This window comes from Trichosurus vulpecula, chromosome 9 (genome assembly GCF_011100635.1).
Source record: "Trichosurus vulpecula isolate mTriVul1 chromosome 9, mTriVul1.pri, whole genome shotgun sequence".
In the NCBI taxonomy this organism is placed as follows: domain Eukaryota; kingdom Metazoa; phylum Chordata; class Mammalia; order Diprotodontia; family Phalangeridae; genus Trichosurus; species Trichosurus vulpecula.
In genome coordinates this window covers 57,547,744-57,561,692 of record NC_050581.1, presented here as the reverse complement: position 1 = coordinate 57,561,692, position 13,949 = coordinate 57,547,744, and the positions used below count along the sequence as shown (strand labels likewise).

Here is a 13,949-nt window from a genome sequence, read left to right as displayed (position 1 = left end):
TGGCTGAACAAATTGTGGTATAATGAATGTAATGGAACACTACTGTTCTGTAAGAAATGATGAACAGGTGGATTTCAGAAAAACCTGGAAGTCTTATATGAACTGATGCTGAGTGAAGTGAGCAGAACCAGGAGAACATTGTAGAGTAACAGCAATACTGTACAATGGTCAACTATGACAGACAACTATGACAGATAGCAACACAATGATACATGAGAATTCCAAAAGACTTGTGATAGAAAATGCTTTCCAGAGAAAGAGGTATGGAGTCTGAATGCAGATTTTTTGTTTTATCTTTATTATGGATGACTAATATGGAAATATGTTTAACATTATTGTACATGTATAACCTATATCAGATTGCCTGCTGTCTTGCGGAAGGGAAATGGAGAAAATTTTGGAATTCAAAATCTTACAAAAATGAATGTTGAAAACTAGCTTTATGTGCAATTAGAAAAAAAAATACTATTAAGTGAAAAAAAAAGGGCTCAGCAGGCCCTCACATCAAAGATGCTAGTCCTCCTTTAACATCCCATACACCTCCCCCAACTATAAACACACACACACACACACACACACACATACTCGAACGCACACATACACACATCCCTTTCTCCTGACCCAAACACTGTAAATAATCTATTCTGCTAGATGGGAGAGAGTAAGATAGAGTGGATGTTGAAGGCAATGTGGTATAATGGAATTGAGTTTGGAGTCAATCTGGGTTCAAATCCTGGCTTAGTCACTTACATTTTCTTAACTGTGAAATGAAGAAGTTGTACTTAATTACCTCTAAATCTATTCTATGACTCAAAATGATGGAAAAAGAATTAGGAAGGAAATTTGGAGGAGGCTCTGGAAGTGAAAGTCAAAGATGAAAATGTTGGGAGAGGAAGTGTGGGGAAAGGATTTGATGAGAAGAAAAAGGACTTTAGCTGAAGGAGAAAACTTAGAATGCAGGAGAAAGATTCAAGCTTTATTAAGAGCACTGGTACTGAAGGAAGAAAGAAACTGGGTGTTTGTTAAGGTGCTACTGAAGTGGATTGCCACAGCAGTTCTATGGGGAAGTTGGTCACAACAGCTATTTGTAAGATGGACAAAGAAATGAGAATCTAACCCCTCGACTAGGGGCAGCTAGGTGGTGCAGATACTGCAATGGTCCTGGAGTCAGGAGGACCTAAATTCAAATCTGGCCTCAGACACTTATTAGCTGTGTGACCCTGGGCAAGTCACTTAACCCCTACTGCCTCAAAAAAAAAAATGTCTCCCATGTTCTGGTGCACCCATCCTTATCTCTGCCTCTTAGAACCCTTAGTTCCCTTATAAAAAAAGAAATGAGAATCTTAATTCCAGGAAGTATGGAGAGCAAGGATTTTGTAGTGACCTACATGGAATGCTTGATTTTCTTTTTCTGCCATAGCCAAGTAATTTTCACATATGCCCGAGGTACAAACAAATCTCTCTCCTAGCCAGCTTATCAGGGAGAATAAATGGGAAAAAAACACTTCCGTGTAAAAACAAAAGATAAAGCTGTAAAGAGACAGAAGGGAATCTTAACCTGTGTCAGTGGAAGGAAGTTGGAAGAAAACTGAAAGAAGCAAGATGGTATGGAAGGCAAACTGATATCATGAAGAAATTGACAATAGACGAAATGGACCCATACATATAAGAATATATATAGCAGCTTTTTTTAATACCAAAGAATTGGAAACTAAAAGGGTACCTGCTCATCAGCTGGAGAATGCCTGAATGAGTTACAGTATATGACAGTAATGGAATATTATTGGCTATAAGTAACAAAAGGGACAGTTTTCAGAGAAATCTAGGAAGATATATGAAATGATACAGAGGGAAATGAACAGAAATATAATTTATACATTAATAATACAACAAATAATAGAGAAAAACAACCTTGAAGATTTAGTGATATTTAATGCAATATTTTGAGACATGGCCAATGTGGGAGTCTATTTTGCTTGCTAGCCATAATTGTTACAAGAATTTTTTCTTTTTATTTTCCCTATGGAGAGGGAAGAGTGGGGAAGAAGAGAGAAGCTAGTTATAGAGTTGTAACTACAATTCCTTCTAAGGGACTAATTTCCATATTACTTCTGGTAGGCAATTCAGGAATCAATAACAAACACAGAGGACACAATAGAAGGATAATTTATTATTTTCGAAGTGGAAAATTAACTTCTTACACAGACCAACCTAATTGCATTTTTCACCCACTAGTGTTTCCTCAAGGACCTCATCAGCTCCAAGATGGCTTTAGGGATTAAGGACTGTGAAGCTCAATATTCCTGAGGCAGCAGAAACCATACAAAATGCATCCTCCCTGGCCCCCTTATTCCTTATCCTCTCAACCTGGGTAAGTGATGAGAACTCTGGAGTCAGAAACCTCCAAGAGAGCCAGGTAGGCTGGTACTTGGAGGTTAAAATGGCTAATTTTTAAAGGATTTTAAGCAGGTTGCTTTTTTGATGTCTTCATTGGCGGTTTGTTTTTATACCCTGGCTGGGGCCACCTTGATAAAAGACAAAAAAAAGGTTTAATTTAGGTCTTAGAGGGTTGAATTATCCAAAGAAAGAGTGAAATCTAAAGGGGGAAGAGAGAACATCAGGTTCTTCATTAAGCCTTGGAAATGTACTTGATCTCCAGGAACATGTAAGTAGGTACAATCTGGCCTTTTTCTCATCATGAATTAGTTACCATTTCCTACCCCCAATCCCCAGATTTTACCCATTCTCTCTCATCCAAGTCATCTCCCTTGGTACTTGATTTAATCAAAATCCCCCAGCATTCCTGTTTCATAATCAGAGATTATTATTGATTGTGATTGGCTGCTTGAAATGGAGCATCTGAACAGGGCACTTACATATGTGCTGTAGAAATTGACAGCTTGAAAGTGAATTCTTAACCTGGTCATCTACTGAAGGTTTTCCACCATTTCATTTTCTGCAGAGCAATACACACAGGGGACACGAAGCAGGAGTGATCCATTATTTCTAAAGTGAGAGCTAGGTTTCCTACACAGATCAATCTAATTTCATTCTCTACTCATTAGAGTCCCTGTAAGATCTTCCAGTCACTAATCAAGTCCAAAAAGGCATTATGGGCATAACTAAATTTCCCTGGGGCAGCAGCAATCAGGTAAAATATTTCTACAAGGAATTACTCTAGGTTTTCTCCGAGAAATCCACCTAGCAAAGTGCAGACTGAAGGAATTAGTGCAGTGTTGTCAATCAGTATGGGCCCAGAAGCCTGAGGCCTAAGAGAAATCCAATCATGGCCAAACAGGAACATGAAAAAGAAAAGGAAAATATAAGTCCTGGGACTTAATATTTACAGTTAGCGTGGCAAACCTTTTCAACAAGATATCTATCTAAATAAAAGGTAGTAATTTGCAAATTTAGTGTTTCCAAACCAACATCTAGATCTATCTAATCTTTAACACTAGGAAAAGCTTGAGAACTCATACTTTAGGACTTAAGTTATAGAAATGAATGCTTAGCAATACTTTGGAGGAATGTGTTTGTTTTCTACTATAATCAAAGTCAGACTGGACATCAGAAGGGACAGAGACTTGGGTTTCAGAACAATGGAGAGAAGTCTGGACTTCTCTTTAGGTTGTTGTGTATATTTTCAATTCAATCCAACAAATATTTATTAATTGCTTACTTTGTGCAAGGGTCTGTGCTAGGTACTGGGGGTAGAAAAATAAAACAGTCTCTGTCCTCAAAGAACTTACACTCCCAAATGGGTTGATACAACAAGTAAGTAACTTCAAAAGGAAGAGGTCCTAACTGCGTGTGTGTGTTAACAATTAGGAAATGTCTTGCTTAGGTAACAGCACTTGAGGTGTGATTTAACAGACTGACTGCTTCATCACCAGCAGAACTGCTTTAACACATCACAGGAATTCAGATGAGGGAGAGAGCAGTGGTTAGGGTAGTACTCGAGCTGGGCACTGAAGGACAGAAGCACAGAAGGAAAGAGTTATATAGGAAAGGATGAACAAAGAAAACAGGTGAGAATAAGTAGGATCTATTCATCATCTCAAGGAGGAGACTAGTTTAACTGGAGCAAACAGTTCAGCTTGGAAAGCAGTAGAAGTTAAGGTTGGAACCAGGTTGTAGAAGGTTTTGACTGTTGGGCTAGAGTTAAGACTTTGTCCTTTGGGCGTTGGGGTCACCACAGGTTTTTTGGACATGACACTTTTTTTTTTAAGCAGGACATCCAATTGGAAATGTCCAGTAAGAAGTATTCCTTCCTTTTTCAGCTTGGTTTTTCTAATGAGGAAGTGTAAAGTGAAATTTCGGGGTAGTTCTGTAACTATCTCAGGGTCACCTGGTAAAAAATAAGATCAAAGCTAAAAAGCTCTAGAGTTCAGGTAGTAGATAAGTTTCCAGCATTCTAGCCTTTTGTGTGTTTTTCCACACTGATGCCACTAAAATTGCTTCCTGCCTTCAAGGTGCAATGTAGTTTGACTCAACAAGTGACTCTAGGCCAGGGTCTTAACTAGTTTTCAGAGCAGTGTGGTAGTATGGAGGGGGTGGGTGCCCTGTTTAGGTCCCAAGTAACTGGGCTCTGGGTTGTTACATGTGAAACACTCCATCATCCCTGGCCCTTGACTGTGCCTCCACCAGGTCTAACCTTTTCATTTTATAGATGAAGCCCAAAGAAGTTACATGACTTGCTTAAAGTCACACAAAGTAGTCCATGGCAGAGCTGGGATTCATCTGAATACTTCTAAGACTTACTGCCTATACATACTCATTTTAACATTTATCATTTACCATCTTATATTACTATTTATATTTATGATAGCAGGTCTTCTTTCTCCAACTATATTATAACCTCCCTCTGGGAAGAGAGTGTATCTTTTATATCCACTAGAGCAATCTGGCAGAGCGCTGGGCATAGTTTCAGCTCAACGAATGCTTGATGAATAAACATTACAAACGCATCTTCAGGTCACCACATATTTTATCTGTTGGAATTTAAATGTCTTAGGAAACAGATGTCCGTCTAACCTCGATTATTGCACGGTTTGCTTTTTCCTTTTTATTTCTATCTTCTCCAGGAGGACAGAAATAATTTCAAGCAGGCTTTCTTGCCCTTTTTTACCTTCTACCCACTGTAATAGCTTAGTGAAATCTAAGCTGTCAGAAGTGTTGAAAATTCAAAGGTTCTAAGCCCTTTGCCTTAAGGTAAGAGGAATAAAAATTTTCACCTTCAGAGAAATCTTATCATCTTGATATTTGATACTATGGGCATCTTTTCATTTCTGTTTTGCTAACTTGTTTCTATACTGAGAACACTATGGATCAACCTATCACAGAGAATGAGAACCACAAAGGGAGTAGGTCAACTTTCTATCCCAGCTCTTGGGGCTCTGAAGCATCCATTATTAATATTAGAGAACAGGGCCTTATATTTAGCTTGCTATGCTACCATTTTTGGCCTCAATTTAGATAGATATATTTTTGTTCATTCCCTTCAGAAGAACAAAACAACAGGTTCCAAGGTACTTAAGGAATAATTGATACAAAAATGAAATCAAAATTGAAAAAGGTCTGCCCTGGTATTTCCTAAACTGTGTTCTACAGAATGGTGTTTCATGGATGACTTGGTTCCATGTGAAAATGCAAATGCTAGTGACACATTTCCCTTTAAAAGTATAAAAATGAAATTATATATGCATAAAAATACTCCAAGGTATTTTTCTATATGAAAAAGGCTTAATTTCCTGTATATTGTTTCCGATTCTCCCAAAATTCCCCGATCCTTTTGGAGCAAGGGTACTGAGATTTCACAAGATAGGGATAAGGCCCAAAGGTAAAGCTATGACAATGTGGTAGAGTGGAGAAAACAATGGCTATGGAGCCAGAGAACCTGAGTTCAAATTCCACTTCTATTACTACTGGTGTAACCTTGGACAAGTCACTTAAGGTCTAAGACCTATTTCGTCATCTGTACAAAGAGGGGGTTGTCTTAAAGGGCCTCTAAAGGTCCCTTTCCAGTTTGTAATCCATGATCCTCTCATCCCTGTGGTATTTTATACCCTCCCACCCCACCCTAGGCCAGCATTTCTGAATTCTATCAAAATAGTTCAAGCTCAGAATTAGTTTGGGAAAATAAAGTTTGGGCCGAAAATGAGGTGAAATTTGATAGAGATGCATACAAAGCTCTTCATTTGGGTTTTAAAAAAATAGATTATGCAAGGAAGCAGAGGCTGGGGAAAATCTCGTTGGTAAACATTTCACATGCCAATTGGTTTCAGTTGACTACAAGCTCTATAAAAGTCAATAGTGTCAAATAGCTAGTTTTTTTTTTTTGAGGAACATCTTGGCTGTAATATATCCAAGGAAGTAATAGTCAGTTTTCTTGACGAACTGGAACTCTTCCAGAGGATAACCAGGTTAGTGAGGGAACAGGAAACCACTTCATTTGAGAAAACCAGGGATGCTCAGCCTTGAGAAATCTTAGAGAGGAGAACTCCCTTCAAACAGAGCAGGAATTAAGAGTGGACAAAGTAGGACATTACTTAGGGTGCAATACCTAGGGGAATATTTATAGGATTGTCATGTGAAAAGGAAACAGACCTATTCTGACCTTTCCACAAATCAGAGCTAAATAATGGAATAGGCTACCTAACAGTGAGCTTCCTGTCACTGGAAGTGTTCAAGCGAAGACTGAGTCACTAAGGTGGTGTAGGAAGCAATACTGTATACCATGTTTGGAGGCTTGACTAAATGACAGTTAAAGTCCCCTCCAAACTCTTAAGATTTTCTGCTTCTACGATTTCATTTCACTAAGTGGCAGTTGGAGGAAGTCGTAGCAGTTACAGGTTTCAATCTTTCTAAATGGAAATCCCCTACTGTTCCTCAGAAAAGACCAAAAAGATGGAGAATCCTGAATTATTGGCCTAATTAATTAGGAGGAAGATTACCTAATTAGGAGCACCTAATTAGAAGCAAGATGTTTTTCAAGTATCTATAAAGCTATATCTACAGAGTCAACACCTTCCAAATGCGGGACCCATTTAAAAGGCTTTTAATTTAAATACATAAAAGTATAAACAAACCAGCTAGAAGCTTTACATTGAATGGTTATTAGTACACAATACAGTGTTTGTATAATTCACAACTAGTTAATAAGTACCTGGGCCCTAAGTGATATGTTACACAGGCCCTTTTTGCCACTAATTTCAAAGTTACTAATGCCCACCTTAGCATCATGTTTTTAGGGTAAGAGACCAAACTGGGGGCAGCTAGGTGGTACAGTGAGTAGAGTACCAGCCCTGAAGTCAGGAGGACCTGAGTTCAAATCCAGCCTCAGACATCTGACACACTTACTAGCTGTGTGACCTTGGGCAAGTCACTTAACCCCAATTGCCCTGCCTTCCCCCCTGCAAAAAGAAAAAAAAAGGGACCAAGCCAACTTCCCTAGGTTCTAGTGATGTCCTGCTAGACCCAGACGTGAGGGCAGAATTGAGGGGGTGTGAATGACATTAGGTGCTATGAACAAACTCCATTGCTAATGACATTTAGTCTTTTGCAAGTGGTTATATCCAACTTGGTGCAAATGTCAGGGAGAAAGCCCAAATGCAGAAATACTTATCTGTATTGTACAGTTTGGATCAAATAAGGGTGCTAGCCCAGCTCTCTAAGCTATCTGGGGTGGAGAGTATCAATTACATGTTACCCCTCCCAAGTCGAATAACATAATTTACAGATGTTAAACATTAATGAAACAGGACATGGGCTCCTGCCCAAATACAACAGAGCTATTTTGTGGAACAAAGAATTACCATTGGCATAGTTCATCTCCACTCAATAGAGCTTTGGGTAGGGCACAGGACTCAAGGTCAGGTGTGTTTAGGATTCAGAATCCAGGATGTTGAGGCCACCCACACGACTTGAAAAAAGCTTTTAGGCCTAAGCTTTTGTCCTACCTCACATCAAGTGAAAGGGCCTTAAATGAGGTCAGGGAACTCTCTAATCACTATCTAACTATCCATGTATTTGCCACAAATTCTGAATATAGCTCCATGGAGTTAGGGAGAAAAGGAGTCACTGTTTCCCAGTTTTAGTTTCACAATCATCACAAACAATTAAATGTCTGAACTTTGAAAATTCATAAACACCTATTGATTTTTCAGGACTTATGAGCAAATGCAGCAGCTGACTGCATTTATTTAGTAACATGAAAGCCATGTACATGTGTCCATATGGGCTGTAGGCTGCCTTTGTGGTTGTATACAATGTAACAGTAAAGTAACTTTTTTTCCTTTAACAGCAAAGTAACTTTTTTCCTTGGAAAGTCTTTCAAAGAGAATTTTTTTCCTGGTGTGATTCAGCAGGACCCATTCATCCATGGGATGGAGGAGTTATGGAATCAAACAAAAATAATTCTGAAGTTCAAAAGCAACTTGGAATAAAGTGACTATAAATAGATGTCAATTAAATATAACACTCAAGATAATTCTTCCAGTGGTTTTGCTTTTACCATCTGGAGAAAATAGAGTTGGAAAGACAGAAATTTTTTTTTAAAAAAGTCAGAAGTGGGAGATGTAGACTGTACAAGATCCTGGTCTTGGGGGCCCCTAAAGCTCCCTGGTTCCAAAGTCTTTCCTAGAGCTCTAGTCATCGGAGGCATGGGACATGGGTACTAGACCTGGGTCAGTGGCAAGAACTTCTGGTAATAGCTCTTGGTGACATCGATCATCAGCTCCTGGGTGCACTCTGGGAGCTCCCCAGAGAAGAGTCCTAAGGAAAGAGAACAGAGAAGCTAAAGGAAGGGCTCAGAGCTTATGATTTTGTAAGATTATTTTAGGCAATTATGTTTCATTATCAAGATCTAAATGTTTGACTTTTCATCTGCAAAAGAAAAAAACCCTGCAGTTTTACATTCACTGTTCGTATTTTTTATCTGAAGATCATGCCACTTAGGCTAAATGCCTAAGAGATTTTAAAGCATCTTTATGACACAGAATTTTCCCAAGAGTGAGTACAGCATGCTCAGTCCTAGGGTATAACACTATAACAAGTGAGGTAGAAATGAGGATGCCAGACCACAATTTTTAAAAAAGTTTGCTACTCAACTATAGAGACAAAAATATTATAAATATATATGAGATAAGTGATCAAAGGATGTGAACACTTTTTAATAGAACTGCCAACTATTAACAACCATGTGAAAGAATGCTCCAAATCACTAATGATGATAAATACAAATCAAAACAACTCTGAGGTTTCACCTTACACCCTGCAAAATTGTAAAAGATGACAAAAGATGGGAATAGTCAATGCTGGAGAGGTTGTGGGAAATTAGGTACACTAGTACATTTTTGGTGGAGCTATGACTCAGCACACCCATTTTGGAAAGCAATTTGGAATTATGTAAATAAAGTAACTAAAATGGAAGACCTGAGTATAATATGAGTTTAAAAAGTAAAACCCATTTAGGAACAGTTAAAAAGAGTAATTATCTTATACAAATGAAGTATAAGAGGAAGAACTGACAGATGGGGGAGGAGGGCTGGTAGTTCTGGAAATCTACTTTCATTGGGAATGGGTTCAAGAGGGAACAATACATATACACCTAGAAGAGTATAAAAATCTTGATTCAGAAAGAAATAAAACACTAAGGGGATAGGGAGGGAGGAAAGGATAAGGCAGGGATCTTTAGAGGGGAGGGTGAGGGAACAGATTAAAGAAGGGTGTTTAGATTAATGGGAATGGGAGGATGAGGGAGGGATTCTCAGAGGGGGTATAGGTTAAGTACTAGGAGGGCAACATAGCAGGCAGAAGTAAAGTAGAGGAGTCAGGAGGGATGGGAAATAAGAGTTACACACAAATATAAAATAAAGATCAGGAGTAGAATTTGTTAGGGAAAGAGGAGCGGGAGTGGTAATCATGATCTTGGACAAAGTTAAGGCTAAAATAGATTTAATCAAAAGAGAAAGACAGGGAAGCTACACTATGGGTCAGCCATATTTATCAACATCGTTTTGGACTATTTAAAATAACTAGACAGTATGAGGTTGGAATATTGCTGTGGTGTAGGAAATGATGACTTGGTGGACCTGGAAAAATATAAAAAGACTTGGACTTATGAAGGAAGAGGTTATCCACCCTCAGAGAAGCAGAGGATAAGTACGTATAGTGTGGTTTTACATAGATGCATATGAATGTATATGTCTATATATAACTAGGATTATTGATTATCTAAGTATATGAATAAGTGTATGTATGTGTGTACATGTCTATATGTATATCTTTGCATGTGTATGTCTATATATGTGTATATATAGGGCATATGTGTATATATACATATGTATCTATACACATCTGTATAAACATATCCATGATTAATTGTAGCCTTCTGGGGTGGGGGTGGGGGGGAAGGAAGAAGGTGGGGAAAGAAGAAAGTAAAAAGTACACAGCAGAGAACAAAAGAAAACTTGCAAGGAAGCAGGGAAAAGATGGATAGTTCTCAACACAATGAATAGTATTTATTACATAGGCTTTCTTGAAATGGAAATTTATTGCTTGTATTATTTTAATTTTAGTATTTATTTGTTGCTTTTTTTCTTTTCTTATATTATATTTAAGTTTAAAATTTTTAAAAATTACAAAAAAGCCGGGGGGGTGGGCAGCTGGGTGGTGCAGTAGATAGCGCACTGGCCCTGGAGTCAGAAGGACCTGAGTTCAAATCTAGCTTCAGAAACTTGACACTAGATGTGTGACCCTGGGCAAATCACTTGACCACAATTGCCTTGCCAAAAACAAAACAAAATAAAATGTCCATATACTTTGATCCAAGGATTCTATTACTAGGCTTAAGCCCCAGAGAGTCCACTGATAAAAAGAAAGTCTCTATATATACCGATATATTTATAGCAGTATTTTGTGATAGTAAAGAATTAGAAACAAAGTAAATGATCATCAATCGGGAATGGCTAAACAAATTGTGGTACATTAATTTAGTGGAATATTACTGAGCTATATGAAATGATAAATGTAACAAATACAAAAAAGCATGGTAAAATTTAAATTAATTCATGAAGAGTGAAGTAAGGAGATTTAAGAAAACAACACATACAATGGAAATGGAAAGAACCATCAAAAAATTCAAAGGTGAACACTAGAAAAATATAGAGAAGAAACATCTCTTGAAATGAGAGATATAAGAAGACACTCCCACCTCACCCTCTGTAGATGTGGGAAACTCAGAAGTTTTTTACATTGCATATATATTCGGCCTTTTTTGATGTATTGATCAGTTATGCTGATTTTTCCTATTTTTTTCTTGTCTTGAAAAAATACTATTTGCTATATGCGAAGGCTTTCTAAAAGCAGAGGGAAAGGGATACTGGAGAAAATATGGTAACATAAAAAAATTAATAAAACTTCAAAAAAAATGTATCTTATGCCTGAATATGCTACACACATTCAAAGAAAAAGTAGAGGTGTACAGAAGTATATTTAAATAGCAACTCATCATTTTAAACTCCTAGCCGTACCCCTACACTTCCTCTTCTGGAAATCACTGAGAGGTCATCTGAGTTATGCACATTCACTCTGGGAAAACCAGAATACATTTTCCTAAAACATCTGACTGAAGAGCCAGCTCACTGCAGCTAAGTGAGAGAAGAGAAGATGTGATTTCTTAACAAAATAGTCCTAATGAAAACCTGTATAAAGGGCTACATTCTTCCTGGGTCACGTCCATCTCACTTTAGTTCATGCTCTGTGTCAGAAATTCTCATTCCTGGTGTTGGCAGGTACAGAATGTGTCTGCCCTACCAAAAACACTGTGTCAATGTACTACCATTTGCTACCAATTGTGACATAGAATGCAGTAAGCTAAAGGTAGGGCAGGATTGTATAAAGGGATGGGAGTCAGGCTAGCTGAGTTCTAGTTCCACTTTGCCACCAAACTGCTGTGTGAACTTAGGCAAAAAACAGTTTTCTGATCCATAAATTCAGGGCATGGACTAGATGATCTCTAAGAACTCTTCCACATCTACAAATTCTATGGTCCTAAGATGATCTGGTGGGTCCTGTCCAGATCTTTTAAAACAATATCAATGATTGCATAATGCTTCTCTGGACATGGGCGCTTATCTTGAGTGAAAGACCAAGGAGTGTTTGTTGTCCTGGAATGAAGAAGTCCAAAGTAATATGAAAAAGATTAAGTCAAATACAATCAAAACCCGATGTTACCTGGACAGCCTGAGAAGATGGTGAATGGTGGGACCACAGTTTCAGGAGGTAATACTGTATTGTCTAGAATTTTGCAACAGTCTTTCAACACACAGCGTCGGCCCTAAAAGCAAAAATCTTGTTAACAGAAAATAAATCAGGAAATGAAGGAAGCAGGGAATGTTTTCTCATCTACTTCTTGGGTGGTTATTATTCTCCATTTCTTTCCCATTAATTATAAAGAGTGATTCCCAAGAAAAGTCAGAGGCTGCCTACACTCAAGTTCCCAACTCAGTAACTTTTTAAATTCCATTTAATGCTGGTACTACATACCGGCAAGTGATTTTGTGATTTGTTTATATAAGAGTCTATTCTAAGTATGCAAATAGCTGAAGGTTCTCAGACTTGGGGACAGTTTTTATTTTTATTTACATTTTTAAATATTGTTTTTCCTCCAATTGCACGTAAGAACAATTTTTAACGTTGGGGTTTTTTAAAGTTTTGAGTTGCAAATTCCATACTTCTCTCCCTGCTCCCCTTCCTGAGATGGTAAGTAATACAACATAGGTTATACATGTATAATCATGTAAAATATATTTCCATATTAGTCATTTTATGGAAGAAAACAAACAAAAGAAGAAGAAAAAAGTAAAGAAAGTGAGCAGTAATATTCTTCAGTGTGCACTCGGCCACCGTCAGTTCTTTCTCTGGAGGCGGGTAGCATTTTTCGTCATGAGTTTGAAAGTTTTTAAAAAGATCAACTGCTTTCTTGACAAACCACAGCGTCTTTCACTTACTCTGTTTTACCAGTGATTACTTTGTTAGTCGTGTCCTGACTTGTATACTTTGGTGGGGCAGATGAGGTTTATGAGACTTGTTTGTTTCAGGGATTATGGAAGAAAGAGGTTCCTATTTACTATTTGAAGCTGCACCATTTTGTATTTACAGAAGAAATACAAGTCCTACATTTCATTAGTTACTTTCCCACACTGCTATCATTTCACCTCCGCTATGGTTACACATCTTGGTAAAACAAAATGTCACCCAGCTGAACATGAACTCACTCGGCTAATGCTGAGTCACCTGGACCTAATATTCTACCCAAAGAACATTCTATACACTCTGTGCCAGCTTGGATCTGCTGTTTTTGTTTTCTTTACATGGAAGAATTCTACATGTAGCATGAAAAAGGCAAGCTGTCACATGAATTTTCTAAAACACTCATAGCTCCAAAGCTTTAGTTCTATAATTAGCCGGACATATCCACTTGCCTCCAATTTAATAAGCACTGACCTTGACCAAACTGAATTATCTCTAAGTTTTTAAGGGCAGAAACTATGATTTACTTCACCTTTGTATTCTTAGCATGGAGCGTGATACACAGTAGGTACTTAATAACTGTTGATGTGAATGAACTGAGCTATTCAAATCACTGTTTTTCTCCACTTGAGAGCCCTCTCCTCTGGATTTCCAATATGGTGACTGCCTATTTCTCTCAACATGACCAAGGTGAACATAGCTTGGAGATTAATAAATATCCAAAGGAATTCCCTATGTCTAACACTGTCTTAATGCAAGGAACCCTACAGAAAAGAAAATAAAGAACAAACTGGAATAGATACAATATTTATGGCAAATACAGGGAATCAGGAAATCTTACTGCTGAGGTCATCTGAGAATTTTGAAATGTTTAGCAAGTGATCACTGTCAATGAATAGCAATAGTCTCATGGATTT

At 37.8% G+C, this 13,949-nt stretch overlaps 1 protein-coding gene across 2 annotated transcripts in view; it reads right to left on the bottom strand.

Moving 5' to 3' along the window:
* Window positions 1–2,150: 2,150 nt before the first annotated feature.
* The window catches only part of DCTN5 (dynactin subunit 5), a 31,364-nt gene continuing 19,565 nt past the window's right edge, over window positions 2,151–13,949 (bottom strand). The window contains exons 5-8 of one of the 2 annotated variants that reach the window (XM_036738158.1): window positions 12,235–12,337; window positions 8,681–8,772; window positions 2,877–2,956; window positions 2,151–2,525 (exon numbers count right to left, since the gene is read on the bottom strand). In XM_036738158.1, the coding sequence (XP_036594053.1) occupies window positions 2,924–2,956; window positions 8,681–8,772; window positions 12,235–12,337 (228 nt within the window). In that variant the 3' untranslated portion in view covers window positions 2,151–2,525; window positions 2,877–2,923. Of the gene's footprint in view, window positions 6,504–8,680; window positions 8,773–12,234; window positions 12,338–13,949 lie in introns of both variants that reach the window. The other variant, XM_036738159.1, reaches the window with a different exon arrangement.